A 14561-nucleotide genomic window follows, 5' to 3' on the forward strand; every position below is an offset into this window, starting at 1 on the left:
ATGTATGTGTGAGACACAAACATTCTGGTTCCAATTGCTCATTTATATGGAAACATTCCCAGTACTCACTTCTGAGGACAATAGTATTATGCAGAATTTTGAATAAAGTGTTAAAGAGATGTTTTTAAATAGATTAATACATACTATTTATTATGTACTTATCTGAATAAGCCAAACATTGATAGATAAGATACAAGATTGGGGAACAATAAGAGCTGATACTTATATGGTGAAAAATGTTAAATGTAACAGAATAACTCCTTGATTCTTATTTTTTCAGTGCATCAAAGAAAATAAATTAGTTCATCTGTAATAATGATATTTAAAGCTTCAGTTTACTATGGTTACATGATATAGTTTAGTAGGTATTCTTCTAGAATCCTTTGAACACTAAGACGAAATAGTAAGGATATTTGAAAAGTACAAGAACTCTTCAATTTTTCAAATTGTTTTTATCAAATAATAATTTTACATTAAATCAAGTCTTACACTTGGTTTACTAAAGTAATCTAATGGTTACGATTTTCAGACTTTCTATGTTCTAATACAGATTTTGTTTCTCCAAGTACATCATAGGCTTTCTGGTTTAACATACATCAAAGGAATGCTATATCTAACAATATAACATAGTACCTACTTGACTTGTAATAATTAGAAACATTAGCTTAAAAAGTACAGTTAATAAATAATTTCTGAATACCAAAATAAGATAAATGTTATAAATTGCATCTATAAATCTAGTTAATTTTTACATCTATGAATATAGAGTTTGCAATTTTAAATATTTTAAACATTATATAATCATAATTACCTTACCTGCAATAGAAAGAACATTGAAAGAAGCAGCGAGAGTTCCACTAATATTCTGGAAAATGAAATATATGAAAAATTTCAACAAAACCTCAGAAAGTAATAATCTTACTTGAGTTTCCTGTGCATGTGGTAATATATTGCATACAAAATTTCCTTATTGTGATACAGTGACACATAAAATGTAGAATGAGAGCAAAAACTACATGTTACCATTCTTTATTATAAGAATAAGTTATAAAATATAAAAGATTTACAAAATATACATTCTTCCATATACCCAGCCAGATAAATTTTAAAGTGAAACTCCAACTGTTAAATAAGACAAAATTGATATGTACAGTAGTGAAAATTGTCACAAGTCTTTATATAGAACAGTAAACAATCACTGATTGTTTGTCAAGGCAACAATCCATATGTTGCCCCAAATCACCAGTCAATAAATGTTTTATTCTCCTCCCCTTTCTACTGTTTACAGGTTTATTAAAATGTGAATAGTTAGCTCTCCTACATAGTATATTTAGCATATATCACTTGGTTTATACGTAAATCTTGAAAATTAACCTTTCATTGATTATTTTGATTTCACTTTAGAAGTGTTTTCACTGTGCAACAAAAAACTTGTCATTTGCAATGTTTTATTGGCTAAATGACTCTGAAACTCTTCATCTTTGAGTAACTGAAACCTTATGCCATAAGATATGCTACATTCACTTCATGGGCTTGAACAAACTGTTTGTGACTAAGCCTAAACTGATCAGCATGTTTTCACTGTGCAGCAAAATACTGTTGTCTGCAAATTTAACATTTTCTAAAACTAAAGATTAATTTATGATAGATATTTACCTGCACTCAAAATAAATCTCTCAAGATATACTGTTTTATATCAGTACAAATTTTTGCTTGCCACTAGCTGTGATTCTTTCATTTATCTCTGCATACTAACATGCAAATGATTATGCAGCAACTTTCCACCAATAGTAATGTAACATTGCTCCTATTGTAACTAGCACCCTTTCTAATCCTTCCAGCTGTTAACCAATTTAGGATTGGTAAAATCACACAAACACCACTAGAAATGAGGTGGCAGGTGAAAAATGTGAATTGAGGTTAGTATCTATCAAAAATACATTTTCAGTTTAAGAAACTGAATACGTGGAGGGTAGAGGAGAGGATGATCTGCCTTGACGACGTACCTAAAGGAAAATTGGTGTGAGAAGGAACTGAAAACAACACACCCATGGGAGATCACAACACATCTAAGCTAAGTATACTCTTCATCTGTTAGTAATACATCACTGAAAGGGTGGAAACAAAGAAAAAAAGTTACAGAAATAATGAGAACTCCATGTGGCTAGGGAATGACAAACCATAAAGGGAAATTCAACCTCAATCAACACATGGAGGCATCTGGAATTGTACTTCAGTTGTGCTGTAGGAAGAGGGTCCTCTACCATTCACCTCAAGAAGTGGTATTGGCAGGTAGGAGGAACTTCTTTACTAAGTACCCCTCTCTGTTGATACATCTTCAACATCAACTCCATCAGGAACTAATATCTGGCAAGGCAGCAGGGTTGGAGGGCCAAAGTGGCTGTATATCCTGAGTCCAAAACCTGATGGTATTGTAAAGTTTTCAGACAGTCAAGGATACCAAGAGAGATAGGACATGACAAACCATAAATTGTACTAGTCGGATCCTAGTGGCTAGGAAGTGGCAAAAGAAAAGACTTCCATACTCCACTAAAAGAAAGAGAGAGCTGGAGAGTCCAGAGTACTACAGCACCTGAGACATTGCAAGGGGTGATTGAGACACCCTATTTTGAAAAACAGAGTGATTACTCTGATAGCGTTGTTCAACTAACATCTGGAACTGTCTGGAATTATGGACTAAATTTACCTGACGAGGCAACCCTCACCACAGAACAGGATCAAAACATGTGATAAAGAATCCTGCAAAGAAAAATAAAATAAATGGAGCAGTTACCCCCACACACACACAGATGAACAGTTACAGTACTGATGATGTCCCACAAGAGAAGATGGAAATGTGTAGCCAGGGATATGGTAAGGTTACAGATTAACTGACAAATTCAACCTAGAATGGTAATGAGAAAAAGGCCATTGGAGATGTGAGGATGTCATGAAAAAAATATAAATGGACTCGGGAACTATGAAAGGGAACAGTATATGTTATACAATTGGAGAGCTCCCCCCTTCAAGCAAAGGAGGCAAAAGGGATAAAAAAGGTCATAAATGTGGGAAATGGAAGAAAGGGAAAAATGTGTAAAAGAAAAAGCATCAGTCAGTCTTGGACATAAAGGAATGATCAGGAAAGTGGAGAACACAGGAATTAAAAAAACAAAAACATGGCAAACATAAATTACAAACACATCAGTATGATTATATTAACATGCCAACAAGAGCAAAAACAGGGACTTCAAAGAAAGTGTAACAAGCATGAAGATAAAACTTTTAAAAGAGGATGGGGAAGAGCATGTAGGACCACATAAATGTGATAGGAAGGGAGGTAGGGTTGGAAGGAAAGGAAAAGTGGAGAAGAAAAGAGTTCAAGAAGAGAAGAAAAGCCCAATGAACAACAACAGTTTCAGAAGATTGACATAGAGATAGGACAGGACATGAAAAGAAACCATCACCCCAAAATGTCTTGGGTGTAAACATATTCTCCACAACTGGGAAAGAAAAGCATCTGGAAAAAGCAATGCTCCAGATTGCTGTGAACCAATTAGCAGTCAAAGTTGGTCTGTAAAGGAGGAGAAGGGTAAGAGAGTCATTTAAGGGATCTCAATCAAGGTTCTATTGGTCTACTAAAACCTACTGATGCAGATGAATGAGGAATGAAAACCTTTTGTATAGTAAGATATGGGGAGGATAAGATGCTGTATATGAAACATTCCATAGCTCACAATTGAAGTTAAGCAAGTAAAGACCAACAGGGAGGATAAATACACCCTGAAATGAACCTAAAAACTGTGATGGTGTGAGAAAAGATTTCTGCACTTTGAAAATCCAACCAATCATGAAAGCATTTTGGAGAAGAAACTTAGAATATAGAACTGAGTTGTCTTATGAGGAGAAAAAAACAGCTAGATGACAAAATAACTGTGGAAGCAAATGCCCCTGAAATCAATCAGGCAGGAAATCATGGTACTGTGAGACAAGTGGAGATTAATGAAAGGACTAGATTTACTGAAACGACATTCAGATTCCATGGATCAACCATCAAAGGTCATTAAATCTGGGCAAATGGAAGGAAGCTCTGACATGAAAAGGGTGGTCAGAGTGAGATAGATATGGGAAAAGTTAATTGAAGTACCAGGATCTGATCCCTACTAAGGGATAAGAAACACTAAATACTGTGAATCCAAATATGGGAAGTTGGAAAAATGATAATCAAAAGCATGATAATCCACAGTACGTGTGGGTTGAGGCATGCCATACTAACCCTTGAATGCGAATGCTCCTTAAAACAACTTGCATGAGCCCCAAGATCTGAGGGAGAAGAAAACAGTAAATAATTATCCAAAGACTTGTCCTTGAGAAGGACTAGAAAGAAACATAGCAAATGTAATGTAAGATAAGAATAGAATGTAACATGTCTGAATACTAAAATCCACCAAAGAAAAAGAGGTTTGAGCAAGTGTCCTGAAACAACAGATGATTGAGAAGCATATTCAGGAATGGGAAAAAGCTTTCCAATCACTGAAAATCTTGATAAGACAATCATAAGTTTTTCTGATTGGTAAGTAAGAGTATCAAGGCTAGTAGCAAGTGTAAACTTGTGTCAATAGCATGCAATATGAGTCAAGAAAGTGTTATATATATATATATATATATATAAAAGAAGAGGTAGAATATTGTATCAGAAGTTCTGCTGCAATGTCATAAATGTATAATAACAGTGTTGACAACTAAGGAAATTGATGTGATCTGTGTCCCAGCTACCAATACAAAAGTAAAAATGTTACATGCGCTGTATCCTTGCAATTCTTGTCAAAGATCTCGTGCTAGAGGTAGGACAATTATCTTAATTATAAGCTACAAAACTTGTTGAGAAATATCATTAACAAACAAATATAAATCTTTGTCTTGACCTGTAGTATCACACTCAGAGTTGAATTATTTAATAATAAAACTTAGTAGATTCCACAGAGGTAGTAAGATGCAATTTTCCTGTTAAACCAGCCAGATGAGTTAAAGTTGAAGTCTAAAGTCATGCTGCTAAAATTTTTCATAAAAGAAAAGATTTTCTAGTCATAAAATCACAATATTATCAGAGTTTCAGATCTTAACATTGGGAACCTCTTCATGGAGAAATTATAAACAATTGATTACAAAAATACAACAGGAAAGTAATTCTGAGCTGTGAGATAATTTTCCTACTCAGTTAAGAAATATTGTATCTGTTGTTTCATGTTTATTAGGGTCTCAAAATGTTCAATAGAATTATAAAAAAAGTTACAAGTACCTGAGAAAAATGAAAACTGGGACATTTAGGCATACCAAATATAATCTTCTGAGACATTATAAGAACATCCCAAAATTGAGGAATGTCTAGTCCTTCTACTTAAATAATACAAATGTCTCTTTGCATTTGTTACTGACTGTGAGACTAGAACATGTACCACCTGTTTCTATTTTGTGTTTCTCTAAATGCATCATGTTTCTTTACTTAACAGAATTTCTATGTGGTTTGAGCTTATATCTGAGTTCATAACCATTTGCCAATAAATGATAGATAAATATCTAAGCATGAAACTTAAAACACACAACTTTATTTAACTTTTTTTGCTATTAATTTACCTCTGAACTGAAATAATATTAGTTTTGGATGTTAAGATACAAAACAAACTATGAATATTGGGCTATTGAACACTTATGATACTGGTTAACACAGTTTGAGTTGAACAAGATAAGTTATACAAAAACCCAGTGCTCAAATTGTTTTAAGGCAGAACACTTGTTATCAAAGAAAGACTCTATGTAACCATGTTAATCAATACATCACTGACTAAACTTTATAATAAACTAAAATAACTATGATAGCTAGTAATATTAATTTATATTAAATGCTTATAGATATGAAAGTTGGCTCAGTATAGATTTTGTTTGTAAACTACCATTCTACTGTTTTATTGAAAAACACAAGTTTGAGGCTGTTAAGTTCTCCTCCTAGATCTAGCACTGATAAGTAAATTAAGTTTTTTAAAAGAAGAAGAGGTCAATGTTACTGTAAAATGTAAACCAGAACTGATTAATTGATCAATAAAGAAAAAGAAATACATACTGTTCCCACAAGAATAGCATTGGAGAATTTCATTGGTAATTTAGCTGCTAGTCCATAAATGCAATTCTGATACACACCACTGCCCACTGAAATTAGGTATAAATGTGAAATTAAAATGAAAGAACATCTGTTAACATCTGATATATCTTAAATATGAGAAAAAAATTAAACATTTAATAATTATGTTACAAGTTGTGTCAAGGGTAGATTTGGCAGTGCACACAAGGAAGTGATTTGACTGTTTATAGAGTGGGATGACATTTTAGCTTCTACAGAAACAAGCAGAAGGCCTCTTTATAAAAGCTTGATCAATTTGACCAATCATGAAACCACTTTACAATTACATAAATATAAATAATTATCAGTATTTTATGTGTATATTAATAAGATTTAGTAAGTTTTCAGTAAACACTGCCAGTTTTCTGTAAACAAAAAAAAATCTCATTTTTTAAATTAATTTTTAAAAGGTTTATCTGTGTTAATTTATGGAATCATAGTCTGACAGAGAGTCTAATGAAACAAAGTTCAAAATCATTTTCATGTTACAGTTAAAAATACAGTTTTGAATCTTACAACTTTCAAATTTAATTTTCACAACCTCTAGAACCTCCTAAATGAATATCAAAAGTTTTTTTCTTGAAAAAGTATTTATTCTATTTTATTTACAGTAAAATTATATTGGATTGGGGCATTTTAACAACCTTGTAGCCACATGAAAAAATAAACTAAATTACCCATTCTTCCTTCTAGAATAACTACAGATTGTATTAAAAAACTACAATTATTTATCCTACACAATCTCAGGCTCATAACAATTTACATTTATTTTTATTTAATTCTATTATTTTATTGCTCTATGAACATGTGTAACAAAGTTATAATAATCCAGTGAGTAAACAGCTAATGTTATGGAAAAACAAAGTATCAAATTATGCAATGCATGTGCAGCTTTGGTGCATATCTCTCCGAGAAATTATTTTCATTTTTCTTACCTAACCCTAGTAAATTCCTAATTTTTACATTTTAATCACTTTTATAACACTTAAATAAATAATGTATATATACATATAAAACAAAAAATTTGTCACTTATGTGTAGGTGTTATACTTTTAGTAGTCAAAGTCTCATTTAAAGTTAATCCTAATTTTTGGTTGAATTATTGTTAAAACTTTTCTGAAATTTTTATTTATTCCAAACATTTATTTAGGAACACAAAATAATAACATGGACAAACAATAAAAAGTACTCTAACTATTCGAGGGTGTGGTATATTGATTTGAATTCTGATTTATGTCTCTGCAAATCGAGATGACTGGAAGCAATTTTATAATTTGTATTAAAACTAAGAAATTGAAATAGGGGTGAAAAGAATATTTAAACTCAGCAAATAAGAGAAAACAAGTGTCATGTGATACAAAGAAGTGAAGACTTAGAGTTTATTTAAATATACCCTTATCAACTTAAAAAAAATAAAATTTATACAATAATAACATGTATTTAATTAACTAAATTTTGGTGTCAAACTTACTAATGTATGTTTATAATAATGTAGTTTAATAAATTCTGAATGTAAATTGTAAGAAAGTTGTGACATGCATACTTCTATCTACCCTTGTCCAAAGAGTTCCAAAACTCTACAATTATGCTACATTTAATTAAATACTTTAAGTTAAAATAAATTAATCTGATGAATTTAGAACTCACTTTAATTACTCTGTTTGCCAAAAAATTATTCATTACAGATTATCAGAATACTTGGGTGCTAAAGTCTAAATAATCAGACCATTTACTTACTGCTCATCAGGACAATTGAGGCCATACTTATATAGAAGAATAGCCTTGGCCCTAATAAAAATAACAACAACATAAAACCATGTTAAAACAATCTGAATCTATTAAATAGATCTCTTGATACTTTTATTTCTGAAAACTGAAAAATATGACCTGCATACTAATAGATACTATAATAAACAGTAGTTAAAATATTTTATATAATTCACTTGTAAAGGAATAATAAAAACGATTCTGCTATCATTACTGACCTTAACCTTTATAAATACCATTCATGTGTTATTAGAAAATAATTTGAGAACCTTGTTATTTTTTAAAGTAGTAGCTTTTTTAATCAGCAGATGGCAGCTACTGACTCTTAGTTTGAATCATTTTCAGTCTTCATATAGGTTGAAATGTATCAATTTTATGTTATTTACAACCAAACACTCGTCCATGAAATAATGGTTGGAGCATCATTTGGTTCAAACATCATTCCAATCCATAAAATAAACTGACTCTGAATTAACCTTTGATTCATATATCAGTAGTATTTATTTTGAAGGAATTATCCTTTCTTTATAAATTTATCAACAGCTGTTTAACTGTGGAAACTAACATGTCATGACATGTGACATTAAACATCACTGTAATTTTATTGAAAAAGGTTTTGTTGGTGTCTTAGAGCTGTTAACATGAACAAAAGAGCTCATATTTGCCCTTGAACTCTGACAGACACCTGTATTAATTAGGAAACTACAAAAGTATAACTTCCTAGAATTTTTTATGTTTGTCTTGTAACACTATGAAAAAACAACACCTACACTAATTTGGTTAAGCTGAAAAATAATTTTCCAGAATAATTCATGTTTTTCATGGAACACTGTGAAACACCTGTATTAATTACAATGAATTTGTGAAATAACTCATGCATTTCTGGATCAATAAAAAACACTTATATTAATTAGTATAAATATAAAAGTAACTTTTTACAATAATAAAGTGCAACCATTATAGTAGTGCTTGCAAAACTTGAAGAAAGAGGAACATGTTTTAATCATAATGAAATTGGAAAAATGTTTTTATCATAAAAAAAGGTGAATAATGATTTTGTCACAATGAAAGTTCAAGAATGTTTTCATCGTAATGAATGGTAATGATGAACAATGTACCGTATACAGAAACTGTAGCAAGTGAGCGTGTTAATGATGAAAGTTTGTTCATTTGTTTGAAATTAAGCACAAAGCTACACAATGGGTTATCGGAGCTCTGTCTACCACAGGTATCAAAACCTGGTTTCTAGCATTATAAGTCTATTGACATACTGCTGTGTCACTCAGAAGCTAATGATGAAACAAAACAATTTTTGTTTTACGTGAAACAGTGCTTTTGAGGTTATTGGTAACAAAAGAAAGATTATTATGAGACAGCATTCATCACATTATTAATACTGAAATTCACTAGATAAAAGCTAGGCAATAATACCAATACTATAAAAAATATTTCAGCTAATAATCATTTTTAACAAGGAAACACATTCAAAGTAAGCTTACAGTCAGAAGAGTCCAAAATGGCTAGTGCCACACTCACAATGAACATGAGAACAGTGATGATTAAACTGATAATAATTCTTTTGGTGAAATTTCCACCCCTACAGAAAGCAGAATCAGTTAATTAGAGAAAAGTAAACCAGTAACAAAGATAATTAAATATTCTGAATTAATTAACTTTTAAAAAAGTAAAACATATACTAGAGGTGCTTCCTATACAGTCTGTCTGCCTCAAAATAATGTTGAATTTTGCATTTAGTTTATTAATGTAAGTCATTTCTTTTTAACTAATAATCAAAACATTTTCTTCAAATTCAACATCATGCTGTAGGCTATTGAAGTCTTGAAATGTAACTGGATCAGCAAAATATCACTAATAATAATATCTGAAGACCTGCAGCAGCTATAAAAATATGTTAATAATACAGAAAAGTGAATCAATCATTAAATCACATTATTTATGTTGTATATAATGTTCACAATATAACAAAAAAGCAGAAATAAGGTACACATAGGCACATATAATTTTTGCGTTAATAACACATACTTAAAATCACATTAAACATTCAGTTAATTATTAAAAAAAAAGAATTGTGTGCTTAAAATTTTAAATCAAATAAAAAATATTTATTTTTTTATAATATTTTTTCCATATATTAACTATTCATCTTCGATATATTTTTAATAAACCTAATACTGCATCAAATTTTCTTTCAATTATTAAAACTCACATTTTTTATCCTTAGTTCAATAAAAGAAATTTACATAGGATAACTCTAGGTATTAGTATTTTTGTAACACTATTATCTAAAATATTTCAAGCCCTACATCATTTGATTTCTTCCATAAGAATGGTCATTGGTTTATTTAATTCTCTCAAATAAATTAATTTGTTTAACAAAATTTGAAAGCAGCATTAGATTTATAGAGATTGTTCTAACACACTTTATTTATCACACATGCTAGGTTAGCTTAATTTTAAACTAATGTCATAGTTGATTTCACTACAGACTGGAACATTTTGTTATGGACAACTTGTGACATAGACTTCTAACTGTGAAAAAATTTTGTTACAACATCCAAGTTACCACCACATTATTATGAAAGGTTGAGTTGCAGGTGCTTTTGTGAACAGTGAATTTTGTTACTATATTTACTAACATGTAAAATATTTCCTTACCAATAGATATTACTGGTATTTCTTTTTGGTGGTCAAATATGTACCTTATTATATAAGTAAAATATCACTCAACAAATTATTTTGCAAAAGTGATACATATATTATGTTTGCAAATTTTCAAGTTATTACACATATTTTCAATTCAAATCAAAGTATGGTATATTACAATTTCAGTGTTGTAGACCTAGGTTGTTTTCATTGTAATTTGTGATTTATGTAACACTGTTCATGACATCTCCTTCATCCATGTAACACACACTGTAATACATGCTTAGATCCCCCATCACCCCTCTAGCATTATGTAATTTTTAATGGTCCCCAAATGACTGTACAATTTATAATCAATTGTCATTTTTTATCATTGTCACCAATCAATTTAATATTTAAAAATGACCTGTCACAAAAATAATATAACAAGAATACACTATTCACATGTTGTCCTAGTAACAAAGTGGCATTAATGAAATGTCCAGTAATTAAATATTCACAATAAAATGTCTGGATCCCATTCCACTATACTTAGTCCACTTAATTAAAATTCATATCATAGTAGATTTCACTGTATTTAACTTTACTGACTTAATACGGGTAACTCTACTGAATCATTTTGATTTAATTAAAACAGTTTAGTTGATTTTATTGTTACTTCTGGATTTGATTAAAGTTCATATTTTTGGTAATTTTAGTGTATCAGGTGTATTTAATTCACATTGACATTACAATTGAACTACTGAAGCAATGTTGGACTTCTATCATTACCTTGTGTCTATTAGTTACTGAAATTAAAGATCAAATGTCAACATACAAGAAATATATTTGTTTTTGTAAATGCCATAGAGTAGGCAAATCGATATGTAAAAATACACCAAGTGTTATTTACATTAAATAATTTACCTTTAATTGCAAAGTTTGTTTGACTCTTTTATCAGATTAAGTCTTCATTGGTCAACAACGTACTGAAATAATATTGATTCATACTTCATACAGAAAACAGTCTGTGAATATTTTCTATGTAAGAACTGATAAGTAATGTACACTCTTTTAATAAAGTAATTAATTATTTTATATTACTTAAAAGATGATTTCATCTGGTTAATTTTAAATTGGTAACTGGACAGGGCAGGATCATTGGATCTTTTTAAGACAATCTTATAAAGTTTCTGATAATGACAATTTATCCTGCAACCAGATGTATTTGCCATTATTAGGAGCTTACAACTAAATATGTTGTACCTTAGTGGTTGAAAACAAAATACACAATGAGTTGAAACATTTGTAGAAATTATAAAGAATTACTGCTGAAAAATTTGTGCAATCCAAATCAAATACTAACAAATATTTGAAGAACTGTTCAAAAAAGGAAGTAAAAGTGGAAATGGCTGATATCAATATTTCAAAAACAATGCAAATAAGACAGTAAGAGTGGCATTTGGATTATTCACAGGCACACAGTGTAATAGGATGTTAACAAACAAAAATAGAATAAATTAAGCTCAACTGGGTTGAACAGTTATATATATTGCTATATGTAATGCTTAATACATGTATATAACATCTCTTGTTAAGACACCAAAGCACTCATTGATGTATTAAATGCAGGCTTTAAATGTATACAGAAATAATGCATTTTGTATCTAAGTAATGTTAAAAATTAGCAGAGAAGAGATAAATCTCATACAGAAAGTATACTACTAAAGTGAAACATGCAGAATTATCCAGCCTACTAATTATTAATTTATGTATGCATGTAAGTTAATAATTAGTAGAATGAATAATTCTGCATGTTACACTTTAGTAGTATACTTTATATGTGAGAGTTACCTATTCACTACAGGTTTTCTTTGTGAACATTAGATATATCAACGTACATGTCCATGCACCATCTACATCCACGTTATATAACTAGAATCAGCTTATTATCAGATATTTTACAGACTGTTTATAAGTTCATAGATGATAAGCTGTTCATTATAATACATACATATAGTGCATGGTTTAAAATGCAGGAAGAGTTGCATATATTACTTAAAAACTCACTAGTGTGTCTTGATTAAATTGTAAAGGATGTAACTGTGTCAAATGCACACTAATATTATTACCACATAATATGCATAAATTGACAACTTACACATAATTAACCTTCAAATATTCAAAGTGTTTAGTTAATATTAATTAATGCTAATATCATTTCCTTGTACTGAATAATAACAATTTTTTTTCTAAATGCACTGAATTCTGATCTCATGATTTAGTCAAGCATACTGTTGAATTATTCATTAAACAAATATATATTTCACCTATAATATAGTTGCTTCTGTGATAATAACCAAGACAAGTTATTTCTTTTTCATTGAACTCACCCAGTATGCAGAAAAAGATTCAAACCACTGCACAAGACATTGGGAACTTGACATGCAACACCGAGGTAAGAGAGAAAATTTCTTCTAAAATCTTCTGTCTGAGTGTTAGATTCATTGACATTCAGCTTTAAGTCCACAAAATACTAAACAAAAGGAAAGTAAAAATGATAAAATTAGATTATATTTTGATTAATAATATGGGAAATTATTATTTCTTCATTAGAGTTTCAGAAAATTTCCAAAAAAACACCAGAACTTTACCGTGGGATAAAATGAAGTTCTATCTGAAATGTTCATTATGAAATATTAAAAAAAAACAAAAAAAAACAACAACATATGAAATGGTGTAACTGACCAAAATGTTTTGTCTCTCTTATGTATAACAAAAGAAAGTTATTATCAGCTGCTTTTTATAAAAGTTAAAACATAACAGTTGTAACAACTTTTGAAACAGAACTACAATGTTATGCTATTTCAGTATTATGTGCATTTTTTTTTCTGTTTCTGGTAATCTAGGAGTATTCACTAAGTAGAAAACAATAAACTGTTTGAATACAAAAATGTAGGAATATAAATGAGTTGAAACAAATCTGTAACAGAGCTTCATTATTTTTCTTTAAGATGGAAAGAAAAACATAAATCATTAGAGGAAAATAAATCATGTGTGGAAAATGGCATTTTAAACCTAAATGGGATCATGGGTTACTAGTCAAATTAGAAATCTTAGGATTTAGTTATAGCAGTCCATAATTTTGAATTTAAAAAATGTAAGTAACTGTAACTTATACAGAGAAAGTAGAGAGAACCTTGCACAATACACTAGAATGCTAATAAATTGGCCTACAAAATGTGGAAAGAACAAACATAAGATGATGTCTTTATTGTTACACAGTACACAGACAAGTATGTTAGAAACTAAGCCTATGAAATAAGGGAAAGAGAATTATAAGATGTCAGAACAAAAAACAAAAAAGTGAGATAACCACAGTCATCTTGTTTCAAAGTTACATGGTAGTGACTGTTACTATTTTACAAGTGTAGGGCTGTTACTTCTTTGAACAAAGAGACTATACTAAAGCCTATGCTAAGGTAACAAAATGTGATTTCATGTTCAAACTGTTTACACTGACTTTGGTTATACTTAGAAAAATCTGTAGAAAATATGGTAAAACTTAATTTACATAACTATGTGTAAGTAACATGTCATTAAATAGCTAAATAAAATTAAAATCATTATAAATTTTTACATAAATATTTAAAGTTGTCACCTTACTACTAATATAACTGAGCTTATGATTTAAAAAACTATATATATCCAAAAAATTCTGAAAATGCACATACAAATTATATATTTTCTATAAGACAAGCAGTTGTAAACAAAAAATGTTTCATATTTTTATATGTTTTCCAACATCTTTCACTAACTCTCAACTGTAACTTTAATTGTTTGTCTGTTACTGATCACCATTGATCTTGGAAAGTGCTATTAAACACATTATAAATGAGAATTCAACAATAAAACTTAAAACTAACTGTTGGCTTTATCAACTGGTTTTCATTACCTATGTTTCACAATAACTTCAAAA

The 14561-nt window shown here is 29.8% G+C and overlaps 1 protein-coding gene across 1 annotated transcript in view; it reads right to left on the reverse strand.

The window, feature by feature from the left end:
- LOC143245570 (equilibrative nucleoside transporter 3-like) overlaps nt 1-14561 on the reverse strand; it is a 63034-nt gene that overhangs the window by 28166 nt on the left and 20307 nt on the right. The window contains exons 2-6 of the mRNA XM_076491930.1: nt 12976-13118; nt 9439-9536; nt 7910-7960; nt 6116-6201; nt 817-865 (exon numbers count right to left, since the gene is read on the reverse strand). Coding sequence (XP_076348045.1) covers nt 817-865; nt 6116-6201; nt 7910-7960; nt 9439-9536; nt 12976-13118 — 427 coding nt within the window. The remainder of the gene's footprint in view (nt 1-816; nt 866-6115; nt 6202-7909; nt 7961-9438; nt 9537-12975; nt 13119-14561) is intronic.

This window comes from Tachypleus tridentatus, chromosome 2 (assembly GCF_004210375.1).
Source record: "Tachypleus tridentatus isolate NWPU-2018 chromosome 2, ASM421037v1, whole genome shotgun sequence".
In the NCBI taxonomy this organism is placed as follows: Eukaryota; Metazoa; Arthropoda; class Merostomata; order Xiphosura; family Limulidae; genus Tachypleus; species Tachypleus tridentatus.